General features: G+C 44.9%; 1 protein-coding gene across 5 annotated transcripts in view; it reads left to right on the forward strand.

Moving 5' to 3' along the window:
* The window catches only part of MTG1 (mitochondrial ribosome associated GTPase 1), a 536,307-nt gene that overhangs the window by 166,225 nt on the left and 346,785 nt on the right, over positions 1-23,297 (forward strand). For 4 of the 5 annotated variants that reach the window (XM_073552076.1, XM_073552080.1, XM_073552079.1 and 1 more), the window contains one exon: positions 11,329-11,409. The exons of the other annotated variant lie outside the window; for it this stretch is intronic. In XM_073552076.1, the coding sequence (XP_073408177.1) occupies positions 11,329-11,409 (81 nt within the window). The remainder of the gene's footprint in view (positions 1-11,328; positions 11,410-23,297) is intronic. 5 annotated transcript variants of the gene reach the window in all.

The following is a 23,297-nucleotide window of genomic DNA, read 5'->3' on the forward strand; positions in this document are numbered from 1 at the left end:
CCTTGATCCACCCAATCAGTGATACCGTCATAGAAGGAAATTAAGTTAGTCTGACATGACTTATTAGTTACAAACCCATGCTGACTGTTTAATCACTTCATTCTTATCCAGGTATTGACATACATGTTGTTTATTAATTTGTTCAAAGATCTTTCCTGGTATAGAAGTCAGACTCACCGGCCTATAGTTGCCTGGGTCCACCTTCTTCCCCTTTTTGAAGATAGGAACAACATTTGCTCTTCTCCAGTCTTCTGGCACTTCTCCTGTTCTCCAAGAATTTTCAAAGATTATGGAGAGGGGTTCAAAAATTTCTTCTGCTATCTCCTTCAGTACTCTGGGGTGTAATTCATCTGGACCTGGAGACTTGAATTCATTTTAGGTTAGCTAAGTGTTTCCTCACTATCTTTCTGTTTATAGATATCCTGGATTCTTCTATTCCCTTAATAGGACAGTTAATAACAGTTGATGTTACATTTCCTTTCTGAGAGAAAACAGATGCAAAATAGGAATTTAAAAGTTGAGCCTTCTCAACATCCTGTCTTACCATTTCATCATTTTCATCCTGTAAAAATCCTATAGCATCTTTGACTTTTCTTTTACTTTTGACATATCCCCAAAATCCTTTATTATTGCTTTTGACATCTCTTGCAAGCCTCAATTCATTTTCAACTTTAGCTAATCTGATTTGTGCCCTGCAGGTTCTGCAGACAGCATTATATTCTTCTTTAGATATGCCTCCCTGTTTCCATTTTATAAACATTTTTTTTCTTCCTTTTTAGCATGCGCTTAACTTCTGTGTTCATCCATCCTGGTTTCCTTAAATGCTTCCTATTCTTCCCTCTTTTCGGGATTGTTAACAACTGTGCTTTGAGAATTTCATTTTTCAAGATTTCCCATCCTTCCTGGACATTTTTGTCTTTAAGGATATCCAGCCATTGGATCCCTCCAATTCTCTTTCTGAATCCCTTAAAATCTGCCTTTCTGAAATCTAACCTTGACGTCTGAGTCTTCACAGGTCTTCCGCCTCTAGTTATCCAAAATTCTAAAATAGCATGGTCGCTACCTCCTAGGGTCCCAGCCACTTTTACCTCCTCAACCATTTCCTCCCTGTTTATAAGGATTAGATCCAAGGTAGCAGTTCCCCTTGTTTTCTCCCTTACCTTTTGGAAGATAAAGTTGTCAGCAAGAGAGGATAAGAATTTCCTTGACCTGTTAGTTTTGCCTGAGAGATTCCCAACAAATGTCTGGATAGTTGAAATCTCCCATGACAACTATGTCATATTTTTTGGAGAACTTGGCCATTTGATGCATAAAGAGTTCATCCATATCTTCAGGTTGCACTGGCGGCCTGTAGTAAATGCCTACAATGGTGTCCTTTCCATTGTTCTGTCCTTGTATTCTTACCCAAACAGTTTCCACAGAACTCCCAGTCTCTGAAGCTTCAATCTCTGTGCAGATATACGCGTTTCTAACGTACAATGCGACACCCCCTCCTCGTTTATCAAGTCTGTTTCTTGCAAATAAGTTGTATCCTTCTAGTCTTGTATTCCAATCATGTGTATTGTCCCACCAAGTTTCAGTGATCATATTTCTTTTCCTGTGTTAGTAGTTCCAATTCTCCTTGTTTGTTGCCCATGCTTTGTGCATTAGTATAGAAACATTTTAGTTTGTGATTGGTTTCTCTTTCTCCAATATTTTTATTAATTAGATTCTTTCGTCTTTTTTCTTCCTTTCCAATTCTAATAGCAGAGTTCTCAATAGCATTTGTCAGGTGTATGGCTTTTTCTGGTCTTTTGCTTCCCTTCCCATGTTCTAGTTTAAAGCTCTCCTTACAAGTGTAGCAAGGCGACTTCCAAATACATGCTTTCCAGTCTTCGTAAGGTGCACCCCATCTCTAGCAAGTAGTCCATCGTATAAGTAGTTCACTCCGTGATCCAGAAATCCAAATCGTTGCTGACAGCACCATCGACGTAGCCAGTTGTTCACCTGCAGAATCTTATTCCACCTCCTTGTTCCATGGCCATCCACTGGGAGGATGGAAGAGAAGACCACCTGCGCTCCCAGTTCTTTCACTTTCTTGCCTAAGTCTTCAAAGTCTCTGCAGATGGTTTCCAGGTCGTTTCTTGCGGTGTCATTTGTCCCCACATGTAGTAGCAGGAATGGGTATTCATCTCTAGGTCTGAAGAGTCCTGATATCCTGTCAGACACATCTTTAATTTTTGCACCTGGAAGACAGCACACCCCCCAGCAGCGGGTGTTTGAAAGTTGATTCGTATATCCCAGGTGCAGGAAGTTTCCAGTCAAGGGGCAACACTGGGGAAAAAGGTAGTACCGACATCCACGCAACTCGCCCTACCACCGGGACAGACTGTGTCTACCCGTCCAAGCTCAGGCCCCGCTGGAGGGGGTGGAAGTTCAGTTGGAACCTCCGGTAGTACAACAACTGCCTGCGGGACTCTTGGTGGCCCAGACACTGGCTGTGATGCGAGAGGGAACGATTCTGGTGCATTGTGTGAACCTCACTGATCAGCAGAGTGTCGGTTCAATCAGAGGCGAAGTAGCTCGAGTAGTGGGCATGCCTGAAGAAGTCATACCGCCCCACGACATACAGCTAGCAGTGAGTCTGGAAGACCCATGGATGGTGAAAGTCACTACCTCTCCGACAAACGAACCTCAATACATCCAAGAGGGTCGGCGCATCTTAGAACAGATGCGTGCTGAACTGTCCGAGCTCACGACCACCCAAGTGTGTATCAAGTGGAGGCGTTGCTGGGGCGATACCGATCTTGTTTTTCGAGTAACGAAGATGACTTCAGCTGCACCACGGCAATTACTCATGAAATTCCCACAGGGGAGACAGCACCCATTCGAGAGTGTTACCGCCAGATCCACCCTCAGTTGTACCAAGAAGTAAGGGAAATGCTCATTTAGATGATACAGGCAGGTGTCATTAGAGAAAGCCAGAGTCCGTGGGTGGCCCCCATTGTACTAGTGCGGAAGAAGGACAAGACCTTGAGGTTCTGGGTGGACTACCGTAAGCTTAGCGCCTATACTGTATGTGATTCATACCCTCTGCCCCAGATTGAGGAGTCTCTGTGCATTGGGGAAAGCCAAGTTCTTCTCCTCTCTGGATCTCGCCAGTGGCTACTGGCAAGTGCCCATGTTGGAAAAGGATCGGGCGAAGACGGCCTTTATACTTCCCATGGGCCTCTTGAATTCAACCGAATGCCGTTCGGCTTGGCCAATGCCTCTGGTACATTCCAACGGCTGATGCTGGTGTCTGGGCGACTTGAACTTTGAGGCCACCCTTATCTACTTGGATGACATAATCGTGTATGCTGCTTCATTTGAAGACCATCTACGGAGACTAGAGCAGGTGCTGAGACGTCTACAGAAGTATGGGCTGAAAATGAAACCCCAAAAATGTCACCTGTCCCGGACTCAGATCGAGTGCTTGGGTCACATCGTTTCCGCCGAAGGAGTGAGGCCGTCACAGGAAAAGATTGCGGTGATCAGAGATTGGCCGACTCCAGAGAACATGAAGGATGTACGTGCATTCCTGGGACTAACAGGATACTACCGTTGCTTCGTGAAAAACTTTACTTGGGTACTGCAACCGTTACTCGAACTCCTGAGAATGCCAAGGTTCGATCCATTCGCTGGGAAGAAAGGCAGGAGAAGGCGTTTTGTAAGCTTAAAAAAAAGGCACTGACCGAGGCCTTATGCGGACTTCTCTATACCGTTCATTCTTCACACTGACTGCAGCTCGCACGGACATGGAGCTGTGTTGTCGCAGGTGCCAGACGGGAGAGAGAGGGTGATTGCCTATGCTAGTTGGTCCCATCACCATTCCGAATGCAACCTGGACAATTACACCTCCTTCAAGCTGGAGTTGCTGGCGTTGGTGTGGGCTATGACGGAGGGATTCACGGAATACCTGTCTGGCTTGGAGGTGCTAGTACGTACCGATAATAACCCATTGGCACACCGGGAGAACTCTAAGCTAGGCAGCTTGGAACAATGCTGGGTGGCCCTGATGGCAAAGTTCTGGTACTGAATCGCCTACAGGAGGGGAGCAGAGAACACGCACGCTGACGCCCTGTCTAAAGCAAGGCATGCACCACCAGGGGAGAGTAGGGATGAATTGCTGGAAGGAGAAAAGGTACCCCGATTTCTAAGGACCGCTGGGACGGTGGCGGCCACACTTGACCAAATACAGACCCTCCGTCATGAAGGAGTATTGGGAAGATCTCGGAATGAGTGGGTCCAATTGCAGCAGGAGGACCGTGAACTCGCTTTGTTCAGGCACTGAGTGATGGTGGAGAAGCTGCCTAGTCCAGAGCAGCGAAGTGCTTTGACCCCAGAAGCATTGGAAATCCTCCGGCAGTGAGAGCGTCTGCAGATGAAAAACGGACTGTCATATCGGAAGGTACAACTTTGGGGAGAACTGGGAGCTTCCTGGCAGGTGGTGATACCGGAGACAGTACTGCCTACGCTGGCCACCGAAGCTCATAAAAAAGGGGCTCACTTCGGCCTTGAGAAAACGTTTCAGTGGCTCCAACGGTTCGTTTACCACCCATGTCACAATATTGTCAGTTTCTTTTTGTTTGAGGAGCATGTTTGTCCATGGACTAGAAGTAGGCGTATGACCTTTTTTGGATGGGAAGGAATTTTTTGGGGGGGCGATTCCCTATGGGGGACCCAGTTCTCTTGTAATTGCTATTAGTGAACCTCCTTTTGTGAATGAATTCCCCCCCTCTGTTGGGAGGTCGAGACACCGGACTGAGTGCTAAAGAGTTTCTTAGGGGCTCTCTTGCTACTGGAGTTATAATCCTCGCTATCGCTATAAAGTTTTTTTTTTTTTTAAATCATTTCCTGCTCTAGTTGTAGAATTTTTGTAGTGATAGCTGAATTTATTTTATTGTATTCAGGGTGTGTATTAAAAGGCAACAATTTCATAGACACCAGAGTGATTCTTTCTGCTGCAGCTTCAGCAATGGTGGTCTGTTTTTTAACCTCTTTACCCCCAAGGGTGGTTGGCACGTTCATGATCGGAACGATTTTTACAATTCTGATGAGAAAAAGAAAACGGTCTTAGGAGCGCAGGAAAGAGACTCTGACAAGAGATGGGTTTAAACCACAACGCATTTCGACAGAGGATCCGTCTTCATCAGGTGGAAGTTTATTAATGACATAAGGGATGGGGTATTTAAATGGGAAGCAGCCAATCACAACAGTCAAAACAGTCACATGTTATGATAGTCACATGTTACGACAAGATGACATCATGTATTATAATAATAAAAAAAAAAAAAAAAGATAAAAACAACCTATATAAAACGGGAGATAAAACAGCATGAGGTAAACAAGTTTTAATTGTATAAAATGTGCAAAAAGGAGCAATAAAATAATATCGATAGAAATGAATAAAATTATTAACAGGTTAGTAGACCAGTAAAAAGACCAATAAAAAAGCGAGAACCCATATTAATAATAAAAGCATGTAAACAATAGCATCTATGTAAAACGCACTGATGATAAAAAGGCAAATAAAGTTATCTGGTCACTTTATAGTTTAAATTCAGACCTTCAGGGACAAGTGTGCCAAGCTTGAATATCCAAAAGCCTTCTCTATTGATTAAACTGTTGAAGCGATCAGCCACGGTATCAGGTATGTGGTCAATAATCGTTGGTTTCAAAGTTTTTGGATTTTTTGATGCACAGTTAAAAATTGTTTAGAAAGGCTGTGAAGGAGAAAGCCATTTCGGATATTCTGTCGATGCTTGTTCAGTCTAGCATGCATCGTTTGTATGGTTCGACCTACGTACTGTAGGCCGCAACCACATTCAATCAAGTATACCACAAAAATAGATTGACAGTTAACATGAAAATTAATTTTATATGAGGTACCTGTAGTGTTGGATTTAAATTCATGCACCCCATTTAAAATGGAGGTGCAGCAAAGACATTTGGGGGCTGTACATGCATAGCAACCAGGGTTCAGAGAAATTGGGAGAGAGGATAGGGAGCCTGAACTCAAGGTGGTGTTGCTTGGTGCAACAAGGTTCCGTAACGTGCGGTTTCTGCGGAATGCCGTTCTAGGTCGGGGGGGAATATGCTTGGTCAAAACTGGGTCCCCTTTCAGGATGAACCAGTACTTGGTAAGGAGCTTCTTAATCAACCCATAGGATTGGTTGAAAGTGGTAACGAAACTCCATCTACCTAGCTCAGTACCAGAAGAACAAGCGGATTTATTACTCATAATCTTGCTTATACAGTCTTTCTGTGTGAAAGTTTTGGCTCTCAGGAATGCAACTTGGACCAATTTTTAAGGGCACCTTTTCTACTGAAACCGCTGTTTCAGAACTTTTGCCTCAATGAAGTCAGTATCCTCTGTACAATTTTTTCCTATACGCCAATATTGCCCGTATGGAATGTTCTGAATCCACTTGGGTAGATGACCACTGCTGAAACTAAGGTAGCTGTTCATATCTACTTCTTTAAAATGTGTGGTGATGAAAAACCGTCCCAATTTATCAACATGTACCAACAGGTCCAGGAGTTGGATGGACTTAGTGGAGGTATTAGCTGTGAAGCCGAGGCCCCAGGCATTCAAATTTAGATTGCGGATGAATTCAAGTGCTTCCTCCTCTGTGCCAGTCCAGATGATGAACAGATCATTTATAAAGCGTCTATAAAAGGCTATTTTGCCCCATGCCAGGTCAGACTGTGCGATGAAGAGAGATTCAAATGCCCCCATGAAGAGATTTGCATAACGGGGCGAATCTCGTCCCCATCGCGCAGCCCTTGACCTGACGAAAGAAGGAATGCTCAAAAGAAAATACATTATTATTACGCACAAAATGAATAGCATTTTTTAGGAATTCCCGTTGAAGAGGGGGCAATAATGCATCAGTGGAAAGGAATTGGTCTACAGCCTCTATGCCTCGATCATGAGATATATTCGTATAGAGTGCTTGAACATTCATTGTGACAAGAAGGCAATTAGGAATAGGTGGTATTCTTTGAAAGAAATCAATGAGGTGGGAGGAATCTTTAAGATACGAGTCTACACCCATAACATACTTCTGAAGAAAGAGATCTACATAATGGGATAGATTACTCGTAATTGAGCCAATGCCGGAAATGATAGGGCGTCCAGGAGGGTTAAGCGGGTTCTTATGGATTTTTGGTAGAAAGTAAAAGAATGGAGTTTTGAAATGGGGGATGTTGAGGAATTTAAATTCTTTTTTATTCAAGATACCTAAAGAGTGGGCTCCCTTAATGAATGCAGTGTATTCAAGAAAAATATCGATAGAGGTATCATGGTCCAGCCTAGAATAGAAATCCGGATCATTGAGTAATCTGAACTCTTCCTGGATATAGGATCCCCTATTCATTATAACCACCCCGCCCCCTTTATCTGCATTTTTTATGATAATATTGCTGTTCTCATGAAGGGACTTGATGGCTGCCTTTTCACCAGTGCTCAGGTTAGTAATTAACTTCTTACCAGGGGATAGCGAGCGAACCTCCTTAAAGATGAGCTGTTGAAATGTTTCTGTATGTGACCCTTTGTGGTGAAGAGAATAGAATTTTTTACAATTCTGACCACTGTCCCTTTATGAGGTTTTAATTCTGGATCGCTTCCATGGATCCCGGTGATTCTGACATTGTTTTCTTGTGACTTTTTGTACTTCATGTTAGTGGTAAAATTTCATTCATGTAACTTGCGTTTATTTGTGAAAAAAATGGAAATTTGGCGAAAATTTTGCAATTTTCCAACTTTAAATTTTTAGACCCTTAAATCACAGAGATATGGCACACAATAAACTTAAGTAACATTTCCCACATGTTTACTTTTACATAAGCACAATTTTGGAACCAAATTTTTTTTTTTTGTTAGGAAGTTATAAGGGTTAAAAGTTGACCAGCAACTTCTCATTTTTACAACACCATTTTTTTTTTTTTTGGGACCACGTCACATTTGAAGTCACTTTGAGGAGTCCGTATGATAGAAAATACCCAAAAGTGACACCATTCTAAAAACTGCACCCCTCAAGGTGCCCAAAACCACATTCAAGAAATTTATTTTTGAATGTTTAAAAAAAAAAAAAAAAACTTAACTTTTTTTTTCACAGAAAAATTACTTCTGGTCCAATTTTTTTTATTTTACCAAGGGTAACAGGAGAAATTGGACTGCAAAAGTTTAAAATTTGTCCTGAGTACACTGATACCTGATATGTGGGGGTTAAACACTGGGCGCATGGCAGAGCTCAGAACTTGACTTTTTCAACGCAGAATTGGCTGGAATTGAGATCGGACGCCATGTCACGTTTGGAGAGCACCTTATGTGAATAAACGGTGGAACCCCCCCACAAGTGACCCCATTTTGGAAACTAGACCTCCCAAGGAACTTATCTAGATATGTGGTGAGAATTTTGAACCCCCAAGGGCTTCACAGAAATTTATAACGTACAGCCGTACAATGAAAAAAAATCATATTTTCTCCACAAAAATGATGTTTTCACCCCCAATTTTCCCAAGGGTAGCAGGACCCCAAAAGTTATTGTGCAATTTGTCCTGAGTACACTGATATCCCATATGTGGGTGTAAACGACTATTTGAGCGCGTGGCAGAGCTCGGAAGGGAAGCAGCGCCATTTGACTTATTTTACCTGAAATTGAGATCGGACACCATGTCGTGTTTGGAAAGCCCCTGATGTGCCAAAACAGTGAAAACCACCCACAAACACCATTTTGGAAACTAGACCCCCCAAGGAACTTATCTAGACGTGTGGTTATAACTTTGAACCCCCCAAGTGCTTCACAGAAGTTTATAACGTACAGCCGTACAATTAAAAAAATCATATTTTTTTCCCCAAAAATGGTCTTTTCACCCTCAATTTTTATTTTTCCAAGGGTAACATGACCCCAAAAGTTATTGTGAATTTTATAATGCCCAGGCGTGAAAAGAACAAAATCATATTTTTTCCACAAACATGATCTTTTAGTCCCAAATTTTTTTATTTTCCCAAGGGTACCAGGAGAAATTGGACCCCAAAAGATGTTGTCCAATTTGTCCTGAGTACACTGATAGCCCATATGTGGGAAAAAACTACTATATGGGCACACGTCGGAGCTTGGAAGGGAAGCATTGACGTTTTAGAATGCAGACTTTGATGGAATGGTCTGCTGGTGTCATGTTGCCTTTGGAGAGCCCCTGATGTACATAAACTGTTGAAACACCCCAAAAGTTACCCCATTCTGAAAACTAGACCCCCAAGGAACTTATCTAGATGTGTGGTAAGCACTTTGAACCCCCCAATGCTTCACAGAAGTTTATAACGCCCGAGCGTGAAAATAAAAAAATCATATTTTTTTTCCACAAAAATGATTTTTTCCCCCAATTTTTTATTTTCCTAAGGGTAACAGGAGAAATTGGACCCCAAAAGTTGTTTTGCAATTTGTCCTGAGTAGGCTGATACCCCATATGTGGGGGTAAAACACTGTTTGGGTGCATGGCAGAGCTTGGAAGGGAAGGAGCACCATTTGACTTTTTCAACGCAGAATTGGCTGGAATTGAGATCAGACGCCATGTTGCGTTTGGAGAGCACCTTATGTGCCTCAACAGTGGAAACCCCCCAATTCTAAATCCAACCCTAACCCCAACACACCCCTAACCCTAATCTCAGCCCTAGCCCTAATGGGAAAATGGAAATAAATACATTTTTTTTAATTTGATTATTTTTCCCTAACTAAGCGGGTGATATAGTTAGCAGGGTCCTGACAAAGAATGAATATTTTAACACCATAGGTTCAAGCACTCCCCCAGCTTGCAAAATGTACTCATTTATTTAACTACTTTAACTACTTTATTATTGTGTTTCTCTGTATTTAGACTTTTACATGTATCAGCAATGGTTTTAAGTGATATAATCCATTATGTTTTATGATAGTTTTGTGTGTGTTTTATGATGTGTATATGTGAAGCCTGATTCCTCACCCTCTGGGTGTGGTGTTTTTTTTTTGAAATGACGCGTCTCCATGTGCCTTGCCTTCCTTTGCTATAAATAACAGACCCTGTGTGTGTATAGACTGTCCTGAGGAAGTGGTGCAATCACCACGAAAAGCGTGGAAATAAAGTCTTTTCTCCATTACATCTACTTGGACTTCTTTGGTACATTATCCTGAAAGGGAGCAAACGCAGTCTGATACCCCATTCTCTTAACCTAGCAAAGGATCATCATATCGGGGCTTGCAGCCACCGCCAATAGGAAGTGCAGTAGCTGTGTTTCACACAACCATAATAGGTGATTGAATTTGTATTATCTCTCACGAATATTCCCTTTATCTCGGATAAGACCCTATGTGCGTTCTATATTCCTTCTAGCTACCATAGTTTAGATGTCAGAAGAACAGTGTTAGAATATATGTATGTATCTAGTCAGTGGAGAAAGTAAGCCAATTCTTGTTTGTATCTTTTCAGGGCAACATAAAATGATGTAAGGTATTAAAAAGTACCATATAGCATGAAGTATTGGGGAGGCTATTAGTTTAGCTTACTCTGCCAGTGATGTTCTGGTTCCAGAAGGCATCAAAGCTTATTCTACCAGAGCTGTGGCAGCCTCCTGGGCAGAAAAGGCGGTATCCATTGACAATATTTGTATGGCTGAAACTTTAGACTGCACATTCAACATTCTTTAAAGGGAATCTGTCACCTATTTTTTCATATATAAGATGTGGCCACCGCCATCAAGGGGTTATCTACAGCATTCCGTAATGCTGTAGATAAGCCCCCAATGTAACCTGAAAGAGAAGGAAAAACGAGTGATAATATTCTCACCCAGGGGCGGTCCGGTCCGGGTCTGATTGGTGTCGTGGTCCGGTCCAGCACCTCCCATCTTCTAGCGAGGACATCCTCTAATTTGCTTCCCGTTGCAGAGCAGAGTACTGCAGTGCGCAGGCGTCGGGAAAGGTCAGAAAGGTTTGGCGCCTGCGCACTGCAGTACTCTGCTCTACCCTCAACATGCTCTCAAAGACAGACGGCTATACACTGACAGGAGGTAATCACTCCTGCAGTGTATCACTGAGCTGTCGTGAGAGAGGTCACTCGAGTTCATCAGCTGATCAGCTCCAGTGCTCTCCCGTACGGCACCACCGCTATGTGAGAACTGTCGTTTCCTCCTGGCTCCAGTGACCAGTATAATTGTTGTATTTTAAAATGTAACTTTATTTATAGCAATATTGGCAGATCATTATTTTTTTTAAATGAACAACTTGCTTTCGTGTACTGTATTTTTACATTATGTACTTTGTCCTTTTTCAGAGGATTGTTACCCACTTAGAGAAACATGGAGATCGAAATGTCATTTACACTGATTGCATCCGGGATGGAAACATCAACAAGGTGGGAATTGTTTGTTTCTTTTGACTAAGGCCTCTTTCACACTTCAGTTTTTTACAATCCGTCACAATCCGCCAGGTTTTGAAAAAAACGGATCCTCAATTTTCTTTTGAGGAGCCGTTTTTTTCCCCCATTGACTTCCATTAATGGCGGATTGTAACGGATTGCCGTCCGTTGCATCCGTTTTTTTTGAGGATCCGCCAAAAGTTGCTGTCCGTCACCATCCTCAAAGATTTCAAAATGGAGCTTGCAACGATTTTTTCTCTGGCGGATCCTCCAGACACTCATTTAACCCGAAATTCTTTCTGGGTGCCGGACAAAAAAATAAAATCATTTTCTCTCTCTCTCTCTCTCTCTCTCTCTCTCTCTCTCTCTCTCTCTCTCTCTCTCTCTCTCTCTCTCTCTCTCTCTCTCGGCTGCGATTCCTTTAAAATTCTTCATTTGTCGGATCCGTCAAAAAAACGGACGGGTGGCATCCGTTGTCATCAGTACTAAAACGGATCCGCCATCCGTCCTTTTGGCGGATTTTGACTGATGCAAAAAACTGAAATGTGAAAGAGGCCTAAAGGGTATCTGGAGGGCAAGGATTTTTTTTTTTTTTTTTATATTTGACATGATGAATACTAAGGCACATACCCGCAAATTAAATATGTCCACACAATTACACACCCTCATTTTATATGGATTTTATGCTGGCCTCACACCACACCCTGGTTTTCACTCAGCACTTTTTCATGGGTTTCTTTCAGAATACCTGAAACATACACTGCTCAAAAAAATAAAGGAACACTTAAACAATAGAATATTACTCCAAGTAAATCAAACTTCTGTGAAATCAAACTGTCCACAAGTGGCTCAGGTAGTGCAGCTCATTCAGGATGATACATCAATGTGAGCTGTGGCAAGAAGGTTTGCTGTGTCTGTCAGCGTAGTTTCCAGAGGGCAACAACCCAGCAGCAGGACCGCTACCTCCACCTTTGTGCAAGGAGGAACAGGAGGAGCACTGCTGGAGCCCTGCAAAATGACCTCCAGCAGGCCACCAATGTGCATGTGTCTACAGAAACAGTTAGAAACAGACTCCATGAGGATGGTCTAAGGGCCTGACGTCCACAGGTGGGGGTTGTGCTCAAAGCCCAACACCTTGCAGGACGCTTGGCATTTGCCACAGAACACCAAGATTGGCAAATTTGTCACTGGCGCCCTGTGCGCTTCACAGATGAAAGCAGGTTCACACTGAGCACGTGTGACAGAGTCTGGAGACACCGTGGAGAGCGATCTGCTGTCTGGAACAGCCTTCAGCATGACTGGTTTGGCAGTGGGTCAGTAATGGTGTGGGGTGGCATTTCTTTGGAAGGCTGCACAGCCCTCCATGTGCTCGCCAGAGGTAGCCTGACTGCGATTAGGTATCAAGATGAGATCCTCAGACCCCTTGTGAAACCGTATGCTGGTGCGGTTGGCCCTGGGTTCCTCCTAATGCAGGACAATGCCAGACCTCATGTGGCTGTAGTGTGTCAGCAGTTCCTGCAAGATGAAGGAATTGAAGCTATGGACTGGCCTGCCCGTTTCCCAGACCTGAATCCAATTGAGCACATCTGGGACATCATGTCTCGCTCCATCCACCAACGTCACGTTGCACTACAGACTGTCCAGGAGTTGGCGGATGCTTTAGTCGAGGTTTGGGAGGAGATCCCTCAGGAGACCATCCGCCGCCTCATCAGGAACGTGCCCAGGCGTTGTACAGTAGGGAGGTCATACAGGCACGTGGAGGTCGCACATAATACTGAGCATCATTTTGACTTGTTTTAAGGACATTACATTCCACTTTAATTTTGTGGATGACTCCAAATCCAGGCCTCCATTGGTTAATAAATTTGATTTCCATTGATGATTTTGTGTGATTTTGTTGTCAGCACATTCAACTTTGTATAGAACAAAGTATTCAATGAGAATATTTCATTCATTCAGATCTAGGATGTGTTATTTGAGTGTTCCCTTTATTTTTCTGAGCAGTGTAGTGTTTACAGTTGAAACAAGATTTTTACATACACTATATAAAGACACATATGCATGTTTTTCTCAATATCTGACATCAAATCAGAATAAAGCTTTCCCGTTTTAGGTCAGTTAGGATTACCATAATTATCAATATTTGCCAAATGCCAGAATATTGAGCGAGAATGTTTTAAGATTTTATATTACTTACTGCAAAATCAAAAGTTTACATACATTTCATTAGTATTTGGTACCATTGCCCTTAAACTGTGAATGACTTGGGTCAAACGTTTGGGATATCCTTCCACAAGCTTGTCAGAATTTGGGCTCGTTCCTCCTGACAAAACTGGTTTAACTGATCCAGGTTTGTAGGTCGCCTTGCTCACACCTTCGTTTTCAGCTTTGCTCATCAATAGGTTTGAAATCAGGGCTTTGTGATTGCCACTTCTAAACACTGACTTTGTTGTCCTTAAGCCACTTTGTTACGATTTTGACAGTATGCTTCGGGTCATTTTCCATTTGGAAGCTCTGTTTCCACCCAAGCTTTAACTTCTTGGCTAATATCTTGAGATGTTGCTTCAGTATTTCCACATAATCTTCTTTTCTCATGATGCAATCTATTTTGTGAAGTGTACCAGTCCCTCTTACAGCAGAACAAAACCCCACAGCATGATTCTGCCACCCCTATGTTTCACAGTTGGGATGGTGTTCTTAGGCTTCTGAGCCACTCCTTTTTCCCTCCAAATGTAATGATGGTCAATATGCCCAAAAAGTTCAATTTTAGTTTCATCAGATCACAGGACAGGTCTCCAAAAATTAAGGTCTTTGTTCCTGTGTGCATTTGCAAACTTTAATCTGGCGTTTTTCTTTTTGAGTAAAGGCTTCTTCATGGCAGAGTGGCCTTTCAGCCCATGTTGATGCAGTACTCATTTCACTGTGGATATTGACACAATTTTACCAGCTTTTGCCATCATCCCCGCAAAGGCTTTTGACCTTGGGTTCATATGCACATGTTGGACCAAAGCATGTCCATCTCTGGGACACAGAACCAGTCTCCTTCCTGAGAGATATGATGGCTGGACATTCCCATCTTGTTTGTACTTGTGTATTTGTTTATACAGATGAGCGAGGCAACTTAATGTATCTTGAAATTTTACCCAAGGATGAGCCAGAATTGTGCATATCCACAATTCTCTTCCTGATATATTGGTTGATTTTTTGAGACTTTCCCATGATGCTACACAAAAAAGCAGTGTGTTGCAGGTGTGCATGAAAATACATCTACAGGTGTGTCTCTAATTGACTTGGATGTTGCCAAAACAAAACGATCAGAAGCTTCCAAATACATGACAACATCATATGGGCAGTCCAGTATTGTTTAAAGGCATAGTAATCTTCATATATGTAAATTTTTGCCTTTGCAGTAAGAAATAAAAATTCCTTAAAATCTCTCTCAATCTCTGTCTCTCTCCCCTCTCTTTTTGTCTTCTCTCTTTCTTTCTTTCTCCCTTTCTCCTTCTCCATTTCTCCCTTTCTCTCTCTCTCTTGCCTTCAGTGTGCCAAATATGAACTTTGCCCTCTGTTTTACCTCCTTGCCGGTGGTGTACATCTTTTTAGGTGAACACAATAGCGTGATCTACCATGCTTTTTTGTTCATCTCAGAGGATGAATGCCAAGGAAAAAAAAACCTGAAATGGAAAGATTCATACTTTGAATATTAATACTTTGTGAAGGTACTGTATATGTCCTTACAAACGCCTTATAGATTTCATCTCATGGCAGTTGGTGTGGTGGTGATAGATAATTAGAATAGAGCTATGAGTCACTATAACCACCTCTTGCAGCTTTTTTCTGACAATTAGTGTGAGGGTAGGGAGAATATAGCATAGCTGATAATGGCATAAGATTAGAAATGCCAGAGATGTTTGCAATGACACATAACTCTGCTATACTCTACACCAATTACCTTTCTTAACTTGAGAGCCACATTCATCTCTGAGAGATTGTCATGGGACATTTCGAGCGCACTCCCTCCTCAGTAGTGATAACCAGAGTCCCAATTACTGGTGTGATGACAGCCAAAATTGTTGGTACGCTTCTGTTAACCCCTTTACCCCCAAGGGTGGTTTGCATGTTAATGACCAGGCCAATTTTGACAATTCTGACCACTGTCCATTTATGAGGTAATAACTCTGGAACGCTTCCATAGATCCCGATAATTCTGTTACTCTTTTCTCGTGACATATTGTACTTCATGATGGTGGTAAAAGTTCTTTGAAATTACTTGTGTTTATTTGTGGAAAAAAAAAACGGAAATTTGCAAAAACTTTGAAGATTTTGCAATTTTCCAGCTTTGAATTATCATGCCCTTAAAACAGAGAAATATGTCACCCAAAGTACCGTATTTTTCGGACTATAAGACGCACAGGACCATAAGACGCACCCCAATTTTCAGTAGGAAAATAGGGAAAAAAAAGTCAAATGGGGGTCCGTCTTACAGTCCGAATTCAGCTTACCTGGGAAGGGATCCGGCACAGGTGGAGAAGTAGTCACAGGAGTCTTTCAGTGGTCCAGGCTCGTGCGGTGGTGGCTCTGTGCTAGGGCAGGTTGGTTGTGCTGGGGCAGCTGCTCTGGGGTAGGGCCAGCTGGGCTGGGGCAGCTGTGCTGGGGCTGGGGCAGCTGTGCTGGGGCTGGGGCAGCTGTGCTGGGGCTGGGGCAGCTGTGCTGGGGCTGGGGCAGCTGTGCTGGGGCAGCTGCGCTGGGGCAGGGGCAGCTGTGCTGGGGCAGGGGCAGCTGGGCTGGGGCAGGGGCAGCAGGGCAGGGGCAGCTGGGCTGAGGCAGGGGCAGCTGGGCTGAGGCAGGGGCAGCTGGGCTGGGGCAGGGGCAGCTGGGCTGGGGCAGCAGTGCTGGGGCTGGGGCAGCAGTGCTGGGGCTGGGGCAGCTGTACTGAGGCAGGGGCAGCTGTGCTGGGGCTGGGGCAGGTGGGCTCTGCGGTGGTGGCAGCGGGCGGCGCTCTGCAGTGCGGTTGTGGCAGCGGGCTGTGCTCCGGTGCAGGGGCCGCGGCTCCGCCGGCATTTCTTCGCAGCCCGGAGGCCCCCGCAGTTCCCTTGCTGGCCGCCGCCATGTTGCGGTGGCCTCCGGGAGCATGGACGCCGGAAAGATGGCCGCCGGTCCGGGGACGGCGCATGCGCGGGATCAGATCTCGTCCCGAGATCTCGGGGGCCGAGATTCAAATCTCGGCAACGAGATCTCGTCCCCCGAGATCTCGGGACGAGATCTGAAGCTGCGCATGCGCCATCCCCGGACCGGCGGCCATCTTCCTGGCGTCCATGCGCCCGGAGGCCACCGCAACATGGCGGCGGCCAGCAAGGGAAGTGCGGGGGCCTCCGTCTTGCGAAGAAATGCCGGCGGAGCCGCGGCCCCTGCACCGGAGCACAGCCCGCTGCCACCACCGCACCGCAGAGCCCCGCCCGCTGCCACCAGGTTAGTACCGTGTATTGCGACCATAAGACGCACCCCCCACTTTCCCCCAAAATTTTTGGGGAAAAAAGTGCGTCTTATGGTTGGAAAAATACGGTAGTTAATAAATAATATTTCCCACATGTCTACTTTACATCAGCACAATTTTGGAACCAACATTTTTTTTTGTTAGGAAGTTATAAGGGTTAAAAGTTAAACAGCAATTTCTCATTTTTACAACACCATATTTTTTTTTTTTTTAGGCACCACATCACATTTAAAGTCACTTTGAGGGTCTATATGATAGAAAATACCCAAAAGTGACACCATTCTAAAAACTGCACCCCTCAAGGTACTTAAAACCACATTCAAGAAGTTTATTAACACTTCATGTGCTTCACAGAAATTTTTGGAACATTTAACTTTTTTCAAAAAATTTACTTCAGATCCAATTTGTTTTATTTTACTAATAAAGCAAATTCTGTGAGCCGAATTGGCATCAGTCGAACATCCCTTTGGTGGATATTAGCTACTCACAAATGGCACCCTTACAAAATCCAGCTGCTGCAGCATCTCAAGGAGGATGACCCAGATTGGCGTGCTGAATTTGCAGAATGGGCAAAACAAAAATTGAAACATGACCCTCAGTTTACACAGAACATTATGTTCAGTGATGAAGCAAACTTTTTTGGGTGGGCCATTTATATGGATACACTAAAATAAAATCGGAATGGTGACAGTTTTCTTACGTAGGGTGTCTTGCATTGAAATCTTCTGCAATGACCTGGGTACTGCGTTAAGCAGACATCAACACGATTTCTATCCGCTCCTCACATGTTAACCTCTGCGATATGTCAATGGCGTAAACAAAGAGAAAATTGTAAATAACTCATGAAAGACTAAAGTTACGTTAAAACCAAGCATACCATTGTTTTTCTTGTGAAATTGTCAATAAGTTTGATGTGTCACATGACCCTCTTCCCATTGGGAAAAAATGACTTCAAAATGGCCACCATGTCACCACCCATCTTGAAAAGTTTTCCCCCTCCCATATACTCGTACTAATGTGCCACAAACAGGAAGTTGATATGCTCAACCATTTTATTTAGTTGTATCCATATACATGGCCCACCCTATAGATGTGTTGTGAGCACTTTGAACCCCCAAGTACTTCACAGAAGTTTATAATGTAGAGCCGTAAAAATAAAAAATCATATTTTTTTTCACAAAAATAATCTTTTCGCCCCCAATTTTTTATTTTCCCAAGGTAAGGCTAGTTTCACACTAGCGTTTTGGAGCGCAGCGACGGCCTGCGCACGGCCGCCGCTAAGCCCCGCCCCTGCCGCGCCCCCGCCGGTAGCTCCGCCCACCGGCGCATGACGCTGCGTGCGCCCTGCGTCCCCTATCTTTATCACAGGGGGAGCAGGCCGTGCGCAGTATGCGTTTGGCGGCGTATGCGTCCTTTTGACGGTGCGCCGACCTGCGCCAAACGCAACCTGCTGCATTTTGGTTGCGTCGGCGCACCGTCAAAAAGGCCCATGCGCCGCCAAACGCATACTGCGCACGGCCTGTGCCCCCTGTGATAAAGATAGGGGACGCAGGGCGCACGCAGCGTCATGCACAGGTGGGCGGAGCGTGGCAGGGGGCGGGGCTTAGGCCGTGCGCAGGCCGTCGCTGCGCTCCAAAACGCTAGTGTGAAACTAGCCTAACAGGAGAAATTGGTCCCCCAAGTTGTTGTGCAATTTGTTCTGAGTATGCTGATACCCCATATGTGGGGGTAAACAACTGTTTGGACGCATGGCAGGAATTAAGATCAACATCACAAAACAATCACTGACCTCAGGGAGACCAGTCAAAGAAAACACTGCGGCAGCCGGCAAAGGCGCTCAATCAGTGAAATCCTAGGTGCATTGCTCCCTGGGAAATACGAATATGCAAATAAAGTCCGTGGAGCCTCATTTAAGAGTCTCAAACACGGGACTAGCCAGATCTCCCTCCAGGGAAGGACCCAGCCAAGGAGTGGCTCCTTTCGGAAACCACCATTACCACCATATTAAATGGCCCTTTAAGTCAATATCCAGCTCTTTACGAGTTTACAGATATGACAAGGGAAATACCAAGGCCAGGTATCCATCCACAGACAGCGGTTTCGGGGTGTTGCCCCTCATCCGTGTGGAGTAGGATTCTGAGCAATGCACCTAGGATTTCACTGATTGAGTGCCTTTGCCGGCTGCCGCAGTGTTTTCTTTGACTGGTCTCCCTGAGGTCAGTGATTGTTTTGTGATGTTGGTCTACTAGGCATTGCTCCTACCTAGCCAGAATCTTACTCCACACTGATGAGGGGCAACACCCCGACACAGCTGTCTGTGGATGGATACCTTGCTTTGGTATTTACCTTGTCATATCTGTAAACTCGTAAAGAGCTGGATATTGACTTAAAGGGCCACTTAATATGGTGGTAATGGTGGCTTCCGAAAGGAGCCACTCCTTGGCTGGGTCCTTCCCTGGAGGGAGATCTGGCTAGTCCCGTGTTTAGGAATTGAGATCAGACGCATGTCGCTTTTGGAGAGTCCCTGATGTGCCTAAACATTGGAAACCCCCCAATTCTAACACACCCCTAACCCTAATCTCCCAACCCTAACTTTAGCCCCAAACCTAACCCTAATGGGAAAATGGAAATTAATACATTTTTTTTTTTAATTATTTTTCCCTAACCAAGGGGTGATAAAGGGGGGGTTTGATTTACTATTTATAGCGGGTTTTTATGTCTGGCAGCTGTCACACACTAAAAGACTCTTTTTATTGCAAAACATAGTTTTTGCATCACCACATTTTGGGAGCTATAATTTTTCCATATTTTGACCCACAGAATCATGTGAGGTCTTGTTTTTTGCGGGACGAGTTGACGTTTATATTTCTACCATTTTCGGTCACATGATATTTTTTGATTGCTTTTTATCCTGATCTTTGGGAGGCAAAATGAACAAAAAACAGCAATTCATGAATTTCTTTGGTGGGGGGGCGTTTATGCCGTTCCGTGTGTGGTGAAATCACAGACAGCAGACAGCAGCTTTTCTATCCTGTCCTATTTAGTTAGCTTGGGCCCCATCATTTGCTCAGCCTATCTTTCTATCTGTGTGAGTGTTTTTTCATCTTGCTTCACCGTCATTATATGTTGGGGGCTGCCTATTGCTTTGGGGTCTGCTCTGGGGCAGTTTAGATTTCCCTTTCTGTCTTCAGGCTATTTAGTTCTCCGGCTGTGATCGAGGGGTCTAGGGCACCGTAGGAACCCCCCACGGCTGCTGCTAGTTGTTGTTGATAGGTTCAGGGGTCTGCAATCCGATAGCTGCCAACTTCTCTGGTTTTCTGGACTTAGCTAGCATTTCTGTTTTGCCTCCTACGGTGACTCATTCATAACACAAAACCCTATCAAAACAAGAGCCAACAGACTGATAAGGAAAAAAGCCCTGAAGACGCTAGGCTTCAAAAAGACTAGATCAGTACTCAGGTATTTTCTGAAGACAGAGCAAAAGGAATTCAGCTCACCCCAGCAGGGAATGGCAGAAATCCAGAAAAACAAGGCAAAACAAAACCAAAACACAAATGCAAAAAGCAGAGCAGAAAACTTAGCAGGAGGAACAGGAATCAGACTGGTCTCCTAGAATCCCTCTGAGAAATCACCAGCAAGGCAGAAGGGTGTCGGCAGCCTTATATCCAGTCAGCAATTCCAGTCACCCAGTCATCATCATCTTGCTCAGGTGCTTGGTAATCAGCCTCACTACCTTCCTTCACCAGAAGAGGGAGTTCATCAAACCTCAATGGTGAAGGGGAAAATGAACTCACAACACAAGGCTCCGCCTTGGCCCGGCTCTGGGCTTCGGCCTACGCTCCGCTGCTAGCTCTGTTCTTGCTCTGACCTGATTCCGTGTTTCTGCCTATGCTTCCGTCCCTGGTTCCGTACACTGCCTAAGCTCTGTCTTGTTTCTCGTCTTGTCTTCCCTTGCTCTGTTTCTTTGTGTGCCCTTTGCATGCGCCTGGCCTTCCTAGCCTTCTGTTTGTGCCTCAGCCGTGCCCGCCCTAGCCGTGCCCGCCTGCTTGTGCCTCAGCCGTGCTCGTCGGTCAGTGTCAGCTGTGTCGCCTGCCATGCCTCAGTCGGGTTCGCTGGAGTCTTGCCCGTCTGTCAGTGTCGCAGCCCGATCAGCTAGCCAGTGCCCCAGCCGTGCCCTCTGTGCTCCCTTGCACCACACGCTGTTTCTGCACTGTGCTCTACGTGCTCTCTATAGCATGCGCAGGCCTCACCTGCCCATAGCATACCTCCCCGTGCTTCTTTAAAAGTGCGTGCAGGCTTTGCCATGTCCCCTGTCGTGCCCTCTTGCACGCTGCACGCACAGGCCCTAACCCTGTCCTGGAACCCTGACCCTGGCGTGCCTCTCTGCACGCGCAGGACTCTGCCTCGCCTGACCCTGGCATGCCTCTCTGCACGGGCAGGACTCTGCCTCGCCTGACCCTGGCGTGCCTCTCTGCACGCGCAGAACTCTGCTTTGTTACCTTGTGCCTTGGCGTGTCTCTACACACGCACTCTGACTTACCTTGTGCTTTGGCGTGTCTCTACACACGCACCTTGCCTTGCACCTAGCCTTGAACCCTGGCGTGTCCCCTACACACGCACCTAGCCTTGCACCTAGCCTTGGACCTTGGCGTTTTCCCTAACACGCACCATGCCTGGATATCTGACGTGCCTCCTTGCCTGAACCCTGGTTTGCCTGTCGGATGCCCGGAACCTGCCGATCGCTGCCAGAGGTCGTAAGATGGATGACTGCGGCCTGATGTCCGGAGCTGATGTCCACAGCTTCCAGGGGAAGAGTCTTGAGGAGATCATTTGCATATTCCCAGTGCCTTCTGGGATAAGTGAAGAGTCTCCGCGAGATCAACGATCACTGGGTTTTGGCCGTTGCAGCTGAAAAAAGGAAATCGGAAAAACCGCGCGCCGATAGGCGCGCGAATTTTGGCTCATCTTTCATCGTTTTTAAGAAATCTCAAGATGGAAGAGGCCAGGAGCCATTTGGTGAGCTGCATTTCTTGCTACATGTTCACAGATTTACCAGTGGAAAAACCAAACTTCACATGCCACAAATGCAAGCTTGTGTCCCTGTTGGAGGAAAAGTTGCAAAATCTCGAAGAGAGGTTAGCTACGTTGAAGATCATTAAGGAAGGTGAAGAGTTCTTGGACAGAGCAGAATTATCTCTTCATGTTACAGAAAGAGAAGAAATTCGAAGTGCACCTGAAGAAACAGAGGAATGGAGACATGTGACCCAGAGAAGCAGGAGGATCAGGAGGCAGTCAGCACCCATACTGCTCAGAAACCAGTACCAGGCTCTCATGCAGGAAAACGATGAAGAAATACATCAGGATAAGACTTTGCCAACAAACAGCAACCTTGTACGCCTTCAGAGTCCTCCTGGATGGAGAAAGAAAAATGTTGTGAAGAAGAAACGGAGAGTGGTGGTCATGGGGGATTCCCTGTTGAGAGGAACAGAGGCCGCTATCTGCAGACCGGATATAGCTTCAAGGGAAATGTGCTGTCTTCCAGGTGCAAAAATTAAAGATGTGTCTGACAGGATATCAGGACTCTTCAGACCTACAGATGACTACCCATTCCTGCTACTACATGTGGGGACAAATAACACCGCAAGAAATGACCAGAGACTTTGAAGACTTAGGCAAGAAAGTGAAAGAACTGGGAGTGCAGGTGGTCTTCTCTTCCATTCTCCCAGTGGATGGCCATGGAACAAGGAGGTGGAATAAGATTCTGCAGGTGAACAACTGGCTACGTCGATGGTGCCGTCAGCAACGATTTGGATTTCTGGATCACGGAGTGAACTACTTATACGATGGACTACTTGCTAGAGATGGGGTGCACCTTACGAAGACTGGAAAGCATGTATTTGGAAGTCGCCTTGCTACACTTGTAAGGAGAGCTTTAAACTAGAACAACATGGGAAGGGAAGCAAAAGACCAGAAAAAGCCATACACCTGACAAATGCTATTGAGAACTCTGCTATTAGAAGTGGAAAGGAAGAACAAAGACGAAAGAATCTAATTAATAAAAATATTGGAGAAAGAGAAACCAATCACAAACTAAAATGTTTCTATACTAATGCATGGGCAACAAACAAGGAGAATTGGAACTACTAACACAGGAAAAGAAATATGATGTCATTGGAATCACTGAAACTTGGTGGGACAATACACATGATTGGAATACAAGGCTAGAAGGATACAACTTATTTGCAAGAAACAGACTTGATAAACGAGGAGGAGGTGTCGCATTGTATGTTAGAAACACGTATATCTGCACAGAGATTGAAGCTTCAGAGACTGGGAGTTCTGTGGAAACTGTTTGGGTAAGAATACAAGGACAGAACAATGGAAAGGACAC

Source organism: Dendrobates tinctorius, unplaced genomic scaffold (genome assembly GCF_039654945.1).
Source record: "Dendrobates tinctorius isolate UK_male_01 unplaced genomic scaffold, ASM3965494v1 ptg000184l, whole genome shotgun sequence".
In the NCBI taxonomy this organism is placed as follows: domain Eukaryota; kingdom Metazoa; phylum Chordata; class Amphibia; order Anura; family Dendrobatidae; genus Dendrobates; species Dendrobates tinctorius.